This window comes from Aethalodelphis obliquidens, unplaced genomic scaffold (genome assembly GCF_003676395.1).
Source record: "Aethalodelphis obliquidens isolate GAN/ISIS:26980383/991018 unplaced genomic scaffold, ASM367639v1 scaffold16, whole genome shotgun sequence".
NCBI lineage: Eukaryota > Metazoa > Chordata > Mammalia > Artiodactyla > Delphinidae > Aethalodelphis > Aethalodelphis obliquidens.
Window position 1 is genome coordinate 21,979,737 of NW_020837960.1, and position 19,029 is coordinate 21,998,765.

General features: G+C 38.6%; 1 protein-coding gene across 1 annotated transcript in view; it reads right to left on the minus strand.

Moving 5' to 3' along the window:
• Positions 1–4,522: 4,522 nt before the first annotated feature.
• The window catches only part of RFXAP (regulatory factor X associated protein), a 21,866-nt gene continuing 7,359 nt past the window's right edge, over positions 4,523–19,029 (minus strand). The window contains exons 4-7 of the mRNA XM_027116123.1: positions 12,076–12,208; positions 11,212–11,992; positions 7,611–7,718; positions 4,523–5,993 (exon numbers count right to left, since the gene is read on the minus strand). Coding sequence (XP_026971924.1) covers positions 5,883–5,993; positions 7,611–7,718; positions 11,212–11,992; positions 12,076–12,208 — 1,133 coding nt within the window. The 3' untranslated portion in view covers positions 4,523–5,882. The remainder of the gene's footprint in view (positions 5,994–7,610; positions 7,719–11,211; positions 11,993–12,075; positions 12,209–19,029) is intronic.

Genomic DNA, 19,029 nt, shown 5'->3' on the forward strand with positions numbered 1-19,029 from the left:
TTGAATGTGATGGTACGTTCACATCATGAGATGCTCTGCAGCCACTGAAGCAATGAATTCGAGCTACACAAGTGACTCAGGGACCTTCTACACGGTACTGGTGTGTAAAAAAGCAGTATACTGACATGTGTATAATACACCCACGTTTTTATGTAACAGTGACAGTTGCAAAATGTGTATATATGTGTATCTATAGAAAATTACACAAACTTAAAAAAAAGAAGAATCCCTGCTGACATTACATGGAAGACGGTGGGGGAACCACACAAAGGACCAAAAGGGGAAAGCCAAAAGAAAACCCACCCCTCCATATATACGATATGATTACACTGCTGTATTTATATAAAATTATATACGCGTGCATACAGAAAGTTTTTTAAAAATTTAGCCTTTACTGAAGCACCTACTGGGTTCGAAACTAGGTACTTAAAAGTGATAGCTGCTGATTTAGCAACAACATTCTACTGCGGCAAGAGCATCGTTTTCGGAGACAGAAGATTTAGCTTCAAATCTTAACTCTGCCTCTAATAGTAAGACCTGTTATTTATGTCACTTCTCTCTTTCCTCATCCAAAAGCAGGGACAGTACTTGCCATGCCGTGTTTTGAGGTTCAAAGGAATGAGCACATAGGAAAGTACCTTCTAAATTGTATTCTGAAGTAACACAATTAGGGTTGGTTTAAATAAAATCTGTCATTTAACACATTCTAAAACTCAAGGCTTAATATACAAAGGCTTTATTCTCATGGCCCAGTGACAGTGCATCCACTGGTAAAAGTAAAGTTCACGTTCAAACTGCACTGGCCTCATCATGATCATGTACGTGGATCACACTGCTTACTAGATTTAAGTCCAAGAGCCGTGTGATCGTGAGCAAGCAGCTTAAACTCTGCAAGCCTGCTTCTGTATCTATAAAATAATAATTGTTGTGTATACATTATGGAATTGTGAAGAGCAAGTATGTATGCACAATTGTTTTGAAAATTATAAAGTGCTAGAAAATCTGTATCATCTGGTCATGTTTTTATATTATGTACCTCCAGTAAGGAAGTATACGTTTTGGGCCTCAGAAAAGACGATAAGAAACTCCAGGAGGGGAAATCTCACTACAAATAAGTGCTACGTATATGGAAATAAAGATTCATTAGTAAAAATGTGTTTCTTCCTATAAGCTGAAATAGAAAGCAAAGGAAAAAGCATATCCTGTCTACTGTTTTCAACCTGTAACAGGATTTCAGTTTGTAATAAGAGAAACATTTTTGAAAGGGTCATCTGTGCATGGTGGAAATTCAAGCAGTACAAAGGGTTATTTTGAGAAAAGATATTGTCTCCCAACCACTGAAGCTCCTATTCTTCTACCCCATGCTACCAGTGCCCCAATTTTCCTTTGCAACTTCCAATTTTGTATATAAGCATACATGTGCGTATAATTATATCTTTACATATAATTTTTGGTAACATTACTTATGACCCTTTGTATTTCCCTATTCATAACTAAGTAACTATAGTCCACTTATAATTTTTGGCCAATATCGTCATTAATGGACACCTCTTTTGAGGACTATCTTGTTGGTTGTCTCCTTTTTCTCCATAGTCATTTGGATTAACTACTACTGAAGCAAAACATCTATCTTATAGTTTGCTTTCTTTCCTTTTCCTTTTCTGATCGCTTTCTAGCAAGGTTTGGTAGTACTCTAGGGCTGCTGGTTGATGAGCTGAAGCAAATCCCCCTGGGTTTCCTCCCTGAAGTGGGCTGTTCCTGAGTGATTTTCCTGCCATTAAATCCTACCGACTTGTTTATTCAACCCCTCCAAATCCCACTCTTCAAGTGGAAGCCTGGGAATGGTCTTAAAACCAAGGAGTTGAAGGAGCTTGAGTTACTGATATACCCGCTGTTACAGAGTAGTGTAATAAAGATCGGGGCAGTTGCTCATTCATTGTCATGAATACTGCTAGTTTCCTGGCTGAAGTACCTCGTGCTCTCTGATTCTTCCTACACTTGCTCTGCAATGTCATAGAAAACTACATTCCCTGTTGGCCTCATTTCTTCTCTGTTCAGTGAGAACTCTAGCTTCTATTCCTGAGAGTAAAGCATCCTAACTTCCGCCACTTATTCCACTAAATGAATCTGAGCTCAAGCTTGCAATCTATCTTTCCTCCTCTATGGCTGGTGGAGCCCTGAGATATACTGTCACCTGACTGCAGACTGCCATTTCAGGCTCCTGGTTTCCAGGCCAAACCTTTAATGCCCAACTCATCAATCCCTTTACACACAGTATTACTGAGGATATAGACCTGGCTGGATATAACAGAGACACCTTACTAGCCATGACAGACACAAGAAATTCCATCTCTCTTTGATGTAGTAGTCCAAAAACAGGCGGTCCCTAGTCCAAAACAGGTTATAGGATAGTAGCTCTGCTCCCCAAGGCCATCCAAGGACACAGGTTCTTTTTCTCTTGTTCTGGCTTTCCCAGTGAATTACCTTCATTTGGTCTACAGATGATGTGCTGCTTTGTCCACATTCCACGCAGCAGGATGGAGGAGGAGAAACGGGCTGCCTGTCTTCTGCTTCAGGGCACCGTCTGGAAGGTGCACACATCTTCTCTGTTCATAGCCCATTGGCCATAACTTACATGGCCACACCCAACTGCAAGGGCAGCTGAAAAATAGTCTTAAAACTGAAATAAAAAATATGTACTGAAAAGTACAAAAATCATACATGTATAGCTTGCTGAACTTTCATTAACAGAACACACATGCATAACCAGCATCCAGGACAGAACGAGAGCATCACCAGAACCCCTGAAGCTTCCTCATGCCTCCTTCTAGGCTCTATCCCCACCCAAAGGGAAACCACTCCTCTGTGTTCTAACAATAATAGTTTCACCTGCTTCTGTACTTTATACAAATTGAATCATCCACACATCATTTGTGTCTGGATTCTTTCGCATGACATTATGTGAAAATCGGCTGTATTGCTGGGTGGGTACATTCCCAACCAAAACTTCTATTATTATGAAAGAAGGAAAAAAGTTATCAGGGGACTATTAGCAGGCTACTAGCTACTAGCCATCTTTCTCACTGACTTCAATGTCTTTCTAATTTTTCCTTTTCCTACAGCCTCTTATCAACTCCCCCGCTCCATATTAGCAGATGACTTCTCTCTGCTCCTTTCCCCAAGTCTACAATAGCAGATGACTTTGCTGGAAAATGCAAGCTGTGAATGCCTTTACGTTATTACTGCAAATATACCATATCTCCACTTACTATATCTCCTTTCCTCTAGACTCAAATCAACTAGCATTAACATCACTTTGTCATGTGGTTAGAGCAGTCACAGGGCCTGCTCAAATTCAAGGGGGCAGAAAAATAAAATCTAGTTCTTAATGGGCCACATCACATAAGAGCATGTGGGATGGGAGATTTTGTTGTGGCATCTTTGGAAAGTGCAGTCTACCACACCTACCTTGAAAGCTTTTGCAGAGTTATTTAAAACCATAGTAATCATATACAGAACTGTGAGAAATAATAATAAATTGTTTTCAAGCCACTAAATTTTGGGGTGATTTGTTACACAGAAACAACTATACAGTTAGGTGTATCAGTTACCTACTGTTTCAAGAATGCTGCATAACAAACCATCCCACAACTCTGTGGCTTACAATCATAAATATTCTTGCCCACAAGTCTGCAGGTCAGCTGGGTGCTTCTGCCAGTCTGGACCAGATCAAATGCACCTGCAGTCAGCTGTCAGGCTGGCTGGGGCATAGCTAGTCTAGCACAGCCTCACTCACATATCTGGCTGTTTACTGGCTATTGGCTGGTACAACAGAGGTGACTGGGCCATGTGTCTCATTATCCTGCAGGCTGTGCTGGTCTGGGTTTGTTACCATGGCAGCTGGGTAGCATTCTAAAAGGACTAGCCGAAGTGTTCAAAACCTTTGGAAGTCTGTCTACTCAGAGATGCCATGTTATTATTTCCTCTGTATTCTATTGGCCAAAACAAGTCACAGGGCCAGTCCTCCAGATTTAAGCGGTAGATAAACTCAACCTCTCCATGGAAGGAACAGCAAAGTCACATGACAAGAGTTATAAATATATGCAGGGATAAAAATGTTGGGGACACATTGCAATAAATCTACCCTAAATATGTAAAAAACCTTATTGTTTTCTATAATATATATTATGTATATAATACATATATATAAAAATAAATTCAATTCCTTTTCTTTTAATTCAGCTGTCACTGGCCTATTACTTTCCCTCCTTTCCTAATCCTCGTGTTCCATTTGAAGAAGGATAAGCTGGGTTTTTTTGTTTTCTTTTTACTACAAAAGTTAACTTATACTCTAGGGATTCAATAAAGCTCCTAACACCATAAGTAAGAAAACTCTAGGGATTCAATAAAGCTCCCAACACCATAAGTAAGAAAACAAGCTAACAGTTAATAACAAATGGAAATGAATTCCTCTGCATCCGGTGCGGAGCAACTAAAGAATAGAATAAGTGACTCAGACAACTCAAAGGTCAATAACTGGACTTTAATGAATAATTCTGGTAAAAGCATTTTTGCACAGATATGCAGGTATAAAACACGTATAAAAAATGAACATAAGATTCTTTCTCTCCTTAAGTACATCTTAGAACAGCCATGACTAAGTTTAACTTGATATATATTTCAGAGCTTAAAACCCAAGAAACTAACAAATTTTTGCACAGTTTAACTCGAGGCACATGCATTTATTGTCCTAACACTGGAAATACTTTCTTGACATTTGATTTGATACTCTTATTGGTAAGCTTTGCCTTTTAAAAGTTTTCCTAGGAGAAAATACAAGAAAAAAGTATCTATCCGGATTACCCATCACTCTTTGAACAATACTTAGGAATAACACAATCTTAAAATAGCTCAATTTTGAAAAAGACTGACAAAATGCTGGAGTGTTATTCTTATATTCAGGATCTCTTTTTTAAAAAGAAATGAGTATAAAAAGGTAATTTTGTCCTGACATTGGTGGGATGAGATACATTTGTACTGTTCACAAATTCAACACACAAGAGTGTCTGTTTTAAATGAGATCAACACTAATAGGTAACAAGAAGTAGAGAAGCCAACTTTAGGAGATGCACTCATTCCAGGGTACTTGGTTAATCCCTCTCGGGTTTTACCAGCACATGTCTGAAAGGAGATGCACATCCTAATCTCACAGCTATTTAACAATGATCACTTTCCTTATACACAGAAAATATGCTTACCTCTTTGACAGCTCCAGTCTTAACTGCAAAGAAAAGGTTATTACGAGAACCCAGTTCTAGGTGCCCCAACTACATTTTATCATCACAAGTAGCTCTCAGTGTTTCTTAACAGGGGGATTATTGGCATTGCGAGTAACATAATTCTTAGTTGTGGAGGACCATTCCAGACACCTAGCATTCCTGTCCCATTCACTAAAAACCAGCAGTTTTCAAGGTTGCCGTGACAAGCAAAAACATACCCATATGTTTCCAACTGCCCTTTGATGAGAATTACTGAGTTAGATGATTCAAGATTAATATCTATTAACTTCGTGACTTCCACAGAAAGCAACTGCTTCATTACCTTCAGTAACAATGACTGAAGAGAAACATTTTGTTTAAAAAAACATTGTAATTAAATATTACTTTGGAAAGATAAGCTGATTTCTTCAAATCCACAGTGATCTGAAAGGATCAGATGCACAATGTGCAATACTTATTTGTCCCCAAATGCACACATACAGTCACAGGAAAATGACTGTTTACCTTCTACTGGCAAATCTTACCCCATTTATCTTTAGTATAAAAATATGTCCATCCACTACAATAAGATAAAAAACGTGTAGGACTTCTTGATAAATTCGCTCACACTGATGTTCCTGGAAACTGCTGTTGTCTTTGCTCCAAAACTTGCTGATTTAATAGCTGTTGTTGTTTCTGTAAAAACTGCACCACTTCTGGACTTCTTAGTAATGACTTAAAAAGGAAAAATAAAAAAATATTTATTAATAGCATTATTTTTATGGGATTAGATCATATTCATGCTCTAAAATTACTCTTCTATATCCTTACACAAGATACAATATGCTTACGAAATGAAACATGCCTAAATTGAATTCACTTCTGCATCTGATGTACTGCAATTAAACTGCAAACTAATAATAAAAAAATTTGATGTCATATATCAAATACTAAAACCTAAAACTCACTGGTGAAGCCTGATCTTATTGGTGATTTTGCACACAAAGGAAATGCTTTTATGATATGCCAGCATGTATACCCTTTACGAAACATAAGAGCCAAAAACAGCACTGGATTACAGCAAGAAAAAAAAGGAAAAGGCATACCATGGGAACATGGTTAAATGCCAGTTTAGAAACACATACATGTATGACTAGTACTGGAACTCAAGTTCCTCCCACTAGTTTACTAAGTCTTTCTGAGAAATTAAAAATGGTGTGTGTCTGTGTGTATAGGTATGTGTGTGTGTATATATAGGTATACATGCATAATAAAAGTAATATTAGCACATTACCAAAATTTCAGAAAAGAAATACAACTGCTCTAAACAACCAACATAGTTTTATACACTCACCATTTTTAAATATAGTTATACTCATATGACAAATATAATAGACTATGGCTAATATGTTTTTATTAAAATACTTATATAAATTGATGAAGGTAAAAAAGCCTTGAACCTAATAAAGTGAACAAGATAAACCAAAAAGGTGGAAACATTATCACTAAAAACTGATTTTTAAAATGTAATATTACAGCATAGTATATTTCCTATTTATTACTTTTCTTTAAAATTTATTGGTAAAGACTGCCCAACATTTATTAAGTAAATGTACTAAAGTCTACTTAGCTGTTATGAGACTGTTGGACATTGAGGTTGTTTAAACTACCATTTTACTATTTGTGATAAATACATTTCTGGCAAATATCCTTATGCTTAATTTATCCATATTTAGGATTTGTTTCCTGAGAATGTCTTCACAGTAAGTATGATTTCTGAGTGAAGGGATACAGGCTGCCCAGCTGCTTTCTAAAGTGCTGTACTAATACAAGATGCCATCAGCAGAATGAGTCCCTTTCATGGAACCCTCAACATCACTGTGTGTTATCATTTAAATAATTTTCACTTATTGTACTGTTTATTGTGTGATTTTTACTGATATGAAATATCTTTCCATATCATATAAGGGAAGCATTCTGCTTTTTTCTGTTTATATTTTTTGCAACGTATTGAGGTCAAAATTTTTTCCTCCCCTATCTGTGTGATAAAAATGTCAACCATACCAACCACAGTCTTTTACATATTTCTTGCAAATGTTTTTCCTGTATGTTATTTTCAAGTTTGCATTTTTATTTTTACCACCATTTTTAACTACAATATTCATTTTTATGTAGTGAAATTATACTTTCTTTGTAATTTTGTCTTTATGAGATTCCAACGTGTACTGGCAGAGGCACAATTCTTTTCTGATTACCAGTTTAACAAATTTTAAGATCTCAAAAGCTAAATAGTTCCATTTATAACAAACAACTTTTGTTAGATTTGTAACTACTTTACAAACAGATACTTACCAGTCTTTTCTGATTTAACACTTGTTCTAAAAGAGTAGGTCTTGCAGGTCGATCTCCAAAAGATCCTGTTCTCTGTTTAACAATGGAGAGTATATTATCTGCACTTTCCTGGGATAAAAGATAAAAATGCAAATAGGATTAAATGTTGATATAGCAATCCATGATTAGAGGCATTTCAATGAAGTAATGAACAGGTCTTTGCTTCTCTTCCTTCTTGCCCAGTTCCTGGGATCCTTTAAAGTCCCTCTTTAAGTCATTAGGCAAAGTGTTGGCAGTTAATTTTATATAACATGCCTCACTCCCTCTCCCTCCAGGACTTCCAACCTGGGATCTTCTGTCTCCAGAAGGTCTCAAAAATCAATAGTGGAGCAGGGTAGGGGAAGGGAACCTATTTTAATATTTGTGAGTGATTTTCAATATTACAAAAAAGTGCCAAGTGTAAACTGAACATTCTCCTCAGATAAAGCTATCCAGGGCAAACCGAAGTTTGCCTGCCTTTGAATATATGAACTCAAAGGCCATTCATGTAGTGCTAATAAAGCACTGTTGATAGTTTTTTGCCCAACAAAACAACAACAAACAAATTAACAACAGCAAAAAAAATGGGGAAGGGGAGTAAAATATTACTCAAAGAAGCAATTGATACACAAAGATTTCAAAATTTGGAAGTAACCAGGAGAAAAATGACAAACTGGCTTTGAAAAGACTGGAAAGCACTGGTATAAGTAATCTCCTGCCACTGGTATAGACAAAACAGGCAAGTCCTAAAATGACACCATTCTCTTTGCGACATCGTTCCTCAAACAAAATCAGCAGCACTTACTACCAACTATGTATCCCCACTGACCTGATAAAATCTTAAATACAATTTTCCTGGCTAACAAAATGTTAGTTCACTGAAACATTCTGACTCTTATAAAACCATGATACAATACTGACCACATCCAAAAATTCTGACCAAATATAAAGTCACATAAGCTGTGCCACGTATGAATTCACTCTTATTCTGCTCTTCATTTTGGTTATTATTGAAGCTGTTTTTTTCTCTTGACCTTCTTTGTAATGTCCTCTGAGTTGTCTATTAGAATAATCCCTTTCTTAATCTCTTTCACTATGAGAAGTTTATCAATCTGATGTTAAAAAAAATGTTCAATCCCTTAACATTTTAAGCCTCACAATATAAAAAACTGTAAAAAGAGGAATCTAATACCCAGAGAAAACAAAAATAATTTTTTCCTCCCTCTCTCCCCATAGGATTAACTACTTATGGGACTGTGCTTCATTTTTATTGCACAAGAAATGGGATGCCGAAATTGATGATGGAGTACCCTGCATTCTCACAACCTCACACACAGCACTGTGTACATTCTGAATGTTAATAACACAAAATCACAGAAGCTTGTACTGAAAATAAACTTGGGTCATCTAGTTCAAACTTCTACAAGTGTTGGAATTCCCTTTTCAAAAATTTTCAACACTTTTTGTCCTAAGGAGTTACCAACTTTTGAGGCATCCTATTTGGTTTTGAATATCTAACATGTAGGGAGCGTTTACTTAGGTTGAGCTGAAACACATAACCCCTGTGATCTTCACCTAAGAGCCCTAGTTACTTCAGAACTATGCAGAATAAGTCTACTGCTTCTTCCAAATGATAGCCTTTTAGATATCTAATGATAATGATCAATCCCACAGGTCAGTTCTTTCATCCCTGGTTCCTTTATGTGTCTCTCACACAGCATAATTTTTAGATACATCGACTAAATATTATATACGTTTGTTTCTCATTTAACCCTGATTTGTGTAAGAAATACTGATTTTTAAATATCTTAATTTCTAATCTTGCTGCTCACACTATGGCAGAAGACCCCATCACCACCTACCAGTCCTACTGTAATCATCTCCTAAAACATCTCTAAATCTATAGGCTCTTGACTTTAATCCACTCCATCAGAGTTGGAGCCTCTGTTACTTCCTAACTAGGAACTTTCTTTTGAAGACTCCGAATTCAAAATCCATTGCCTGGCATTCAACATCATACAAAAATTGGCTTCAAACTCTTAAATTTATCTTTTGTGAATTTTCCACATAAATATTCTGCTTTAGCTAGAATGGTCCCCTTGCTGCCTTCCCAGAAGTAACTTCTGTATTCCCACTTCCCTTCCTTTACTAAAATGTATTCTCTTTCTTTTCATCACCAAAATTCTAGGGAAGCAGTATAGTGTGGGGATAAGAATGAAGGCTCTAGAACCAGATTGCTTGGGTTTGAGTACTTGCTGGCTGCATGACCTAGGCCAAGTTACTTAACCTCTCTGTGCCTCAGTTCCGCATATGTAAAATATAGTACTTATCTCATTGCTGAAGGGTGTGAGGCTCCATTTACAGTTTAGCACAGTGCCTGGCACATTAAGAAACTTAGCTGATTAAGCACATACTATTAGCCGTCCTTTCTGGCTTACACTGAGTTGTATTTTCTTTGCAAAGCCTTTCTAGAATATCTCAGCCTACAATGATCTATCCTCTCCACTACTAAAGCACCACTGTACAGTTGGCCCTTAATGTATCCTGCCTGTCCCTGTTAGTTATTTTCTTTACACTCAGTTCAACAAAGACTTACAGCTCTTGATTCCTCAGAACTGGTAAAGTGTCCCAATACTGTAAGATAAATGGCTATTATTTGTTGCTTATAGCAATTAATTATCTTCCCTAAAAAAATCATGCAAATTATTTTAGAATAGGAAAATTATTAAGGTTCTTTGGCGGGGGTGGAGGGAGAGATTCGAATTCAGTATCTATTTGCCTTTTGTACATTTTCCTCAAACTGTAGATGTAAATGCTGGGCAATTAAAAAAAAAGTTGCTACAGGTAAAATACTTCCTTCTTGAAAAGAAGTATATTATCTCCTCTCTCTGTAAAGAATTCTGAAGTGAACGGGTACATTTGGGACAAACAGAGGGACAAATGACTATTTCATTCTGTAATAAGTGGCTTATTTACTGATAATTGGGATACTAAGAACAAAATCAACTGAGAACAGGACACTGAGAACACAGTAGTACTAAGCACAGAGTACTAAGAACAGAGAACTGAGAATAGGTTTAACTAAGAAAATAACACTAAGAACACTAAAAGTGTACTCTTAATAGGGGTACTGAGAACAGGGTACTAAGAATAAGTATACTAAGAAAAGGATACCGAGAATAGGGTAGTGATAACAGGAAGAGATTATCTTCTCCAAAGTACCAATTTCACGCAGGTTCCTAAGTCTCTTTGCCTTCTCCTCTAGTGATGAATCAGGTCAATCATTTACTATCTGCCCTTCCAGCCCATATCCCAGACCTTTGAAACGACAGCTTTGCTGACATGTCACATCATTTTCATTGAGATTTATTCATCTCTCACAAGGATGCACCAGAACCTCACAAGGATGCATATGTTTGTATAAACTGTAGTTGAGGGCAAGCACTCATTAACTCTCAGCCACAAGTCCTGCCACAGCAACCTGGCCCATTTGGGAGGCGGTAGGCAGGCGCTGGAGACGCGGTCTGCGGCCAGAGTGGGGTTTCTTTTTCCACCTCCCACTCCCCCAGACCCCAGTCGATACCTCAAGTTTGACATTTCCTGCGCTGCCAGCCTGGGCGGCCCCACCGCAGTTCAGGGCCTGGTCGCTTTTCTTCTTCTTGTATTTATCCTTGTACATCTTGTTGCGGTGTTTCTTGCACATCCACGGCTTGCGCTGCTTGGCCACCTGGCTCGTGGTCTCGCTGCAGCCCTCGTAGGTGCAGGTCTTGCTCATGCTGCCCCCGCCGCTGCCCCGTCTCCGGGCTCCACCGCTGCCGCCCTCTCCCCCAGAGTGGGTCTCCTCGTCCTCCAGATCCTCCAAACTAGCCGTGCTCTCGCCTCCCCCCGGGGGGTCCGAAGTGTCCAGCAGGTCTGTCTCGTCTTCCCCCGCCTCCTCCTCGCCATCCCCCGCCACTTCGCACAGGTACCGAACGGGCTTGCCCGCCCCGGCGCTGCCCCCCAAGGCCGGAGCCTGCCGCAGGACCCCCTCGGCCGCAGCCTCGTCCGGCCCTCCACAGGGGCGCATCACCAGCAGGGTGAACTGCGAGGCCGCGGCTGGGACGGGGGTTGGAGCCCGGGCCTGGCCGGAGGCAGGGGCGGGGGCCCCGGGGCGGAGCGCACCGCTAGCGGCGCCCGGCCCCGCGCCCTCGGCGACAGCCTGCACCTCCGTGCTGCTGAGACCTGGCAGGGGTCCACGACCCCAACCCTTCAGCACCTGCCGGGCCCAACTGCACTTAGCAAACCAACGACCCGGGACCCGCGAGAGGAAAAGTGGCTGGCTCAGCAACGGCGCCCCGACTGCGCCTGCGCGGCTGCAGCCCGCGCTTGAGCGTCTCTACGCTCTGTCCCTTTCAGGGAACCCGGCGTCTCCGAGGGGCGGAGCTGAGCGGCCGCCGGAGGGTCTGACTGCGCATGTGCTGTGGACTCTGGCGGGAGATGCTGCGCCGCGCGGTCACCGCCGGCGCCCGCCGGTTTGCTGAACGCACTTGAGGTACTGAGGTGCTGGGCGGGACAGCGCTTTTGCCTGGAACCTACTCTGCCTAAAACGTTTCAAAGCACTTTTGTACTGGAACTCCACAATGTAAATTCAGATTTTTCCTGAGCAATCTTATGTGGCGTCAGGACGCTCATTAAAATATTTCTGACTGAAAAACTGACTGAAAAGCTGACTGAAAAGGGAGATGTGATGCTGGGATGTGGCAGTGTCACAACTGGGCCCCAGTAGTTAGCAGTCAAGGAAGGCAGAGGCGGCCGATTTGAAAATGGTACCGTGGAGGAGTGGACCAGACCGGGGGCCAAGGAGTATCTGTGTGGAGAACTAAATGATTTACTCCTGAAACCTTTTTCTCTCTTGGAAACATTTGATTTTTAATACTTGGCCTTTGCTGTGACCTCCAAGGTAAGTCTTAAATAACGTTTTCAGTAACTATAGTGAAAATGTGTGAAAAGGAATACTGAATGACAAACGTTAAAAAAAAAAAAACCCACAGTGATCTATCATTTCTACCAGTTGTCACACGATGGCTGATGGCTGAATCTGGACTCAGCCAAGTCTCAGGAAGGGCCGCATCCTGCCATGTCCTGAGCAAAACTGTCGGTTAGATGTGCTCTTTCGTTTTATTTTTTCCTCCTGCCCTGGTCAGAGTTCCCATTCCACCTATTGGAAAGGAAAGCAATGGTTATCCAACAAATGACCAATCCATTGACGTTAGTGTTTGGGTGTTGATGTGTGGGTCGGTCACCAGCTACATTTGAAGGAGAGGCACGGTGGATGGGAGAAGGTTTGGAATTAGACCGACCTGGGTGGCACCATGCTGTGTGACCAGGGCTAGTTAGTGACTGCCTCTCTGAGCTTCAGTTTTCTCACTGGTAAAATGGGCAGTCGGTTGGTTGTGTGCTAGAGCCAGTTGATGAGTGCCCACTGTTAAGATTTCACGAATTCATTTAAAAATTAAATTCCATAAATTTACAGTTAAATTATGTTAGAAACAAAGGCTAAAAAACTTGAAACGCATCTCTTTCTAATTGTTTTACTCTTAGCTCTGCGATAAGATTATTTATGTCTATTGTATCTGTATGTGGAAATACTGTTTAGTGGTATGATACTGCATATTTCTTCCCAACTCTGCATTCAGTGGTATGTTGGTAGCTTGAAACCAGCCATGGTGGGACTGTTTACACCATGGAAATTGTCAAATGCTACAAAGCAGGGTTTGAATTATTGTTGGTTGTCTCCAGACATAAGAAAGTAATAGTAAAAATGTTAATGAAGATTAAACTTAAAATGTTTCATGTCTGGGGCTGTCACATTGTCAATACCCCCTCCCCCCAACTGAGGAAATATTCTTTCATTTTTTTAACAGCTATCATTATTTCAGCAAAAAAGTTGCTTACGTCATTGAAAAACAAGTGAAGTTTTGGCATATGTCTTCATTTTTTCACTTTTGTCCTTAATGTAAACAGAGTCTCCGCCAACATTCATGTCAGAACTACACTCTTGGTCAATAACGTGAGCAACTTCCTTGCTGTATTAGAGAGAAATCAAGCATTTATTTATTGTTTGAATTTGTGACACTATTGTTGGTGAAATAATTATAAAAACTGATAGTGGATTTTGCAAGAAATGACAAGTCATACTAAAGTATAATAAATAAAGAGCCATATATTGTATCATTAATTGTAAATTGTGTGCTAAACATTCTTTATATCAGTTAACTTGTTTTAAAAAATTTACGAGCCTATCACTGAGGGTAGTACTGTTTAAATCCTAGTACAAATTCCTGTTATATAGTATTTAATAAATGACAGCAGGTTTTTTTTTATTTTAAGTTTTATTGAGATAATTTACAGGCCATAAAACTATCCATTGTAAGTGAACAACTTAATGATTTTTAGTGAATTTATTGAGTTGTGCAACCATCACCACACTCCAGTTTTAGAACATTTTCATCACCCTGTATAAGATCCTTCCTGTCCAGTCTCAGCCAACCCCTGCTCCTATTCCAAGCCCCAGGAAACCACTAATCTACTTTCTGTCACTGCAGATTTGCCTTTTGTGGGCATTTTATATACATGTAATCATATAAACATGGTCTTTTGCACCTGGCTTCTTTCACTTAGCAGAGTGTTTTTAAGATTTGTCTACTTTGTTGATTGTATCAGTAGTTTATTTCTTTTTATTGTAGAATATTATTTAATTGTATTGCTTATCTGCTCACCAGTTGTTGGACATTTGGATTCTTTCCAGCAATGTTCCATAACGGCAGCAGGTGTTATTATCTAGGGCTGAACACATAATGCGCTCTCAAAATATTTCCTGAACGAATATATTAACAAACGAATGAGTCAGGGTGAAAGAAGGAGCATGGATGGACACAGACTTTTAGGTTCTAGGCCTGGCTCAGTCCCTAAGTGTCAGTGCAACTGACCAGGTGGGGACCAGGAGTCTCTGGGCTTTAGTTTCTCAGTTATAAAATGATGGAGTTGGTCTAAATGATCTGTAAGCTCTTTCCTAAGTTTAGAATATAATATACTGTAATGATCTTTTACTGTGCTTAGGCCTACTCCTTGGGATTCTGATTCCAGTGGTCTGGCGTGGGCCTGGGCATGTATATTTTTAGAAAGCTCTCTAGGTAATTCTAATATGTAATCAGGGCTGAGAACCATTGACTTATCTGTTATAGCTAAAATGTAATCTAGTAGACTTATATATACAAACAGATAACCTAGCTTTGGCCTTCATTAATATAGTGTATTTGTCACCAACCAATAAGATTTTGCATATATAGTTTTTTTGTTTGTTTGTTTTTTTGCGGTGTGCGGGCCTCTCACTGTTGTGGCCTCTCCCGTTGCGGAGCACAGGCTCCGGACGCGCAGGCTCAGCGGCCATGGCTCACGGGCCCACCCGCTCCGCGGCATGTGGGATTTTCCCGGACCGGGGCACGAACCCGTGTACCTTGCATCGGCAGGCGGACTCTCAACCACTGCGCCACCAGGGAAGCCCTGTGAGAGGCTCTTTGATGTCCAGCGTCTCCTTACCTGTGCCCCCAGCCCATCTTACTGGCTGACTTTGTTCTCAGTGCTCAGAATGCAGTAAACAGGAAACAGTAGTTCATTTCTTCTAGAACAGAATCTCCAGTGCTTTATGGACACTTTACAGATTGGTATTCTTAATTCATTTCTAAAACTTTAGTGTACAACTTCTGAATAAACTTTTTCTTAAATCAGGGAATAGTACCTCTATTCCTAGCCAAAAAAGGTTTGACCTGCTTCTCCACATGAGGTTATTTTAGATTTGCAAGTCTGAGCCTGGTTGACATTTAGGGAGGATTTCATGTCGACCAGGGTCAGTGAAAGTTTATTTATTCTATACGTCTGTTTACTCCCCTCCTTTGTGGTTTACTTCAGCTTCTGTCTCAGGAGGACCATCTAGACCCGTCGTAATGCAGCCCCAGGGAACAGGACTTTCTTAAAAACATGTTGAATCAATCAAGGAGTCATGCAAATAAAGTTAAAAAAATAAGGAGAATTGTTGTTAGAAGTACTTTTTCAAATAAGGTAAACAAAAAAGAACCTAGGTTTCACACCATCTGTATTATGTGTACTCACCACTGCTTTTTATGAACTGTTGTCTCACATTGTCAGACAAGGAGAAAAGAATATACTAAATTCAAGGCTCTGGAAGAGCAAGAAAAATACTTTTGAGTTGAGAATATACTTTAGGTGCTACTGAAATTCAGCAGAAGAATTAAGTCAAAGTGCCAGGTTTATTAACCAATTATTAATAACAGAAGTACTTAATTTTTCCCAAAGGAAAAAAAGGGGGGGAAAGTAATTGTCAAGTAACTTCTAGCTGGACAGTGACTCCAAGGTGATGTTTAATGTTCAACACCATACATTCGTACATCTGTATTTTCTCAATATGATAAAAAGCTATCTTGGATTTTTCTTTTCTTTAACAAAGTAACTAAATATGAAAATTTGACTCTACAAACTAGTATACATAAAATAGATAAGCAACAAGGATTTACTGTATAGCACAGGGAACTGACTGTATTCAATATCTTGTAATAACCCATGAGGGAAAAAAAATCTGAAAAAAAAATATAACTAGATCACTTTGCTGTATACCTGAAACTAACACAACACTGTGCTTCAATTTAAAAAACTGAACAATGTTTAAAACTTTTTTCCATTCCAGTAGTCTTTTTAGAGATATATTTAGGATGAATAAGGGTATACTAATGGTATGTCAAAATGGCAAATGGCCAAGCTGGAAAGGCACCAAGCCTTCTGGAACAATGTCAAGCTGGGCATGGGGGGCAATAGTATTTGTGTCAAACCACTGTTGCCCATTGCCTTCTAAGGGCCATTTGTTAGACTCTGGGAGAGGAATCCAACCGAGACGCTTAGGCTATGGAGCTTTAAACTGCAAGCATAGGATAGCATCAGCCCCTCCCCTGGCATAGTAAGGAATTAAGGTCCAAGGTAGTGTGACTCTGCAGAACCTTGGCTCCAGCCCTAATCTTCCAGCTCAGCTAGGGAAGCACCAGCTCCTTCCCAGGTGAGATCAGGTGCCAGGATCCAATCCTTGAGACTGACCAGGGTTTATTTCTTATGTAGTTGGCTGAAACTGTTTTCTATGAAGCTCTGCCTGCAAGGGATCCACCCTGGACACGTTATCCCTTACCTCTTAGGTATTTGTTGTTTGATTGAGCTTAATGTAAGTTACCAATATAGGAAGAAACAAGTCAATATTTCTCTTCTCTTGAATTTACACTATGCTGCTGAGTTGGTGTATTGAATAAAGTTTGTTCTGATGTTTAAAATACAATAGTCATTTATATTTTGCTTTGGACATAAAATGTATTTGTATGTCTAATATTCTGAGAAGACCTAGAATTTCAAATGAAAGTGTAAAATCATAATTGGCTGAACATTTGATAAAGTCCTATGATTTGTCAAGGACGGGGACTATGAGTTTAAGATTTATTCAATCAATCAATCATTCTTTTTTAAAAAACCTTATTGGGATATTTCTATATCATAAAGTTCACCCACTTAAAGTATACAGTTCAGTGTTTTTAAATATATTTATGGAGTTGTGCAACCATCACCATTATCTAATTTTAGAGCATATTCATACAAAAGACTATGGAGAGATTGTGCTAGGCCTCTGGGGACTCTGAGTATCAGAATTAAACAGGAAAAAAAAAAGTAACCAAAAAATAAATACATAGTTTCAAATGTAAATTTCATAACATAATATCTTATCATACTACTTAGAAATTTTTAGATTATATAAAAATATGAAATATTTGAGAACAGTACCTTTCTTTAAAATTCAAGGACATGTCTGTGTTTCCGATGTCTGTTTTAATATTTTGTACTGTCTATTTACGTTAATTTAAAATGTCCTGTAGACTTTTATAGTAAGTGCACGGACTGAAACCATTCTCGACTATATAGGTAGTAGAAAATGCTGCCACAACTTAGCTTCTTTTCAGACAAGTGGGTGTGAAAGTCTTAACTGGATCCCAAACCTTTTAAATTAGACTGATTAAATCATGCTTTGTCCTCAAAGTTCTTTTGAAGCTCAATTAATTTTTCTTGTAAATTCTGGGTAACATGTTCCACATCTGCTTAAAACCACCCCATCTGGTGTTGTAAAATGTTAACTGATCTTTAAATCTAATCATCATAGCATCCACATGAGAGCAATCTGTTTCTGAGTCAGTATCCTTTTGTCTATCCTCATGTTAGATAGATTATGCTGCAAAGCTGGAAAATACAAAAATCATCAGTGAACAAGGTTATTTTAAAATACTCGATTTGTCGAAAAAGCCAAGATAATTTCCTGCACTGTAATGAGATCGATCCCCTTTCCTTTAAGTTTAAGAGGGACCTCATTTACACTGTAAATATGCATTTACATTGGAGAGATCTGACTGCCCCTTCTAACCCAGGTAATTGCATTAGTAATAGGGGTAGAGTCGACCTCTCCGATCTCCTATGTGAGCAAATAGGAAGTATCAGCATCACATAGGATGTATTCTGGCCAAAAATGTTTAACATGAATCGAATGAAACCTATAATTTCCTGTTTATCGGGGAGGGAGGGAGGAATAAGTTAAACCACACAATGAGGAGACAATCAGAAACATCTAGAATGTGGAAATTCTAAAAGATGACTGGTCTGGTGGAAAAAGTCAATGTAAAAAAAAAATTTTTTTAAAGATAGGGTTGACAAATTTTTTGGATTAAAAGAGACTGAATACAACAAACAAATGCAATATGTGAAACTTGATTAGAGTCCCCCTTAAAAACAATAACAAAAAACAATAATAAAAGGTATCTAGGGGACAATTGGAGACATTTGAAAATGGACTGAGTATTAGGTTACATAGATAATTATTCCAAAATTTTTTTGATGTGGTAATTACATAGTGGTTATGTAAGAGAATATCCTTATGTTTAGGAGATTTATGCTTGAGAATACAGGGATGAAGTGGCATGATAATGTATATTTTATTTTGAAATGTTTTAGCTAAAATATACATACATATAGGAAGCAATTATGGCAAAATAAATTATTGAATCTAGGTAGTGAGGATAAGTATGTTTATTGTCCTAGTCTTTCAATTTTTCTGTATATTAAAAAATATGCATATTATATACAAAATATAAATTAAAATATTTATAAATTGAATAAAGAGAAAGACCTTTGCAAATATAGCTTAGAAGATATACCTCATTGTTTTGCAGTATTTCAAATTTGATATTTATTTTTTTCATTGATTGCATCAAAAATTCCACATAAGTCCATAATGTGAGCCAAATCTTTTTTTTTTTTTTTTTTTTTT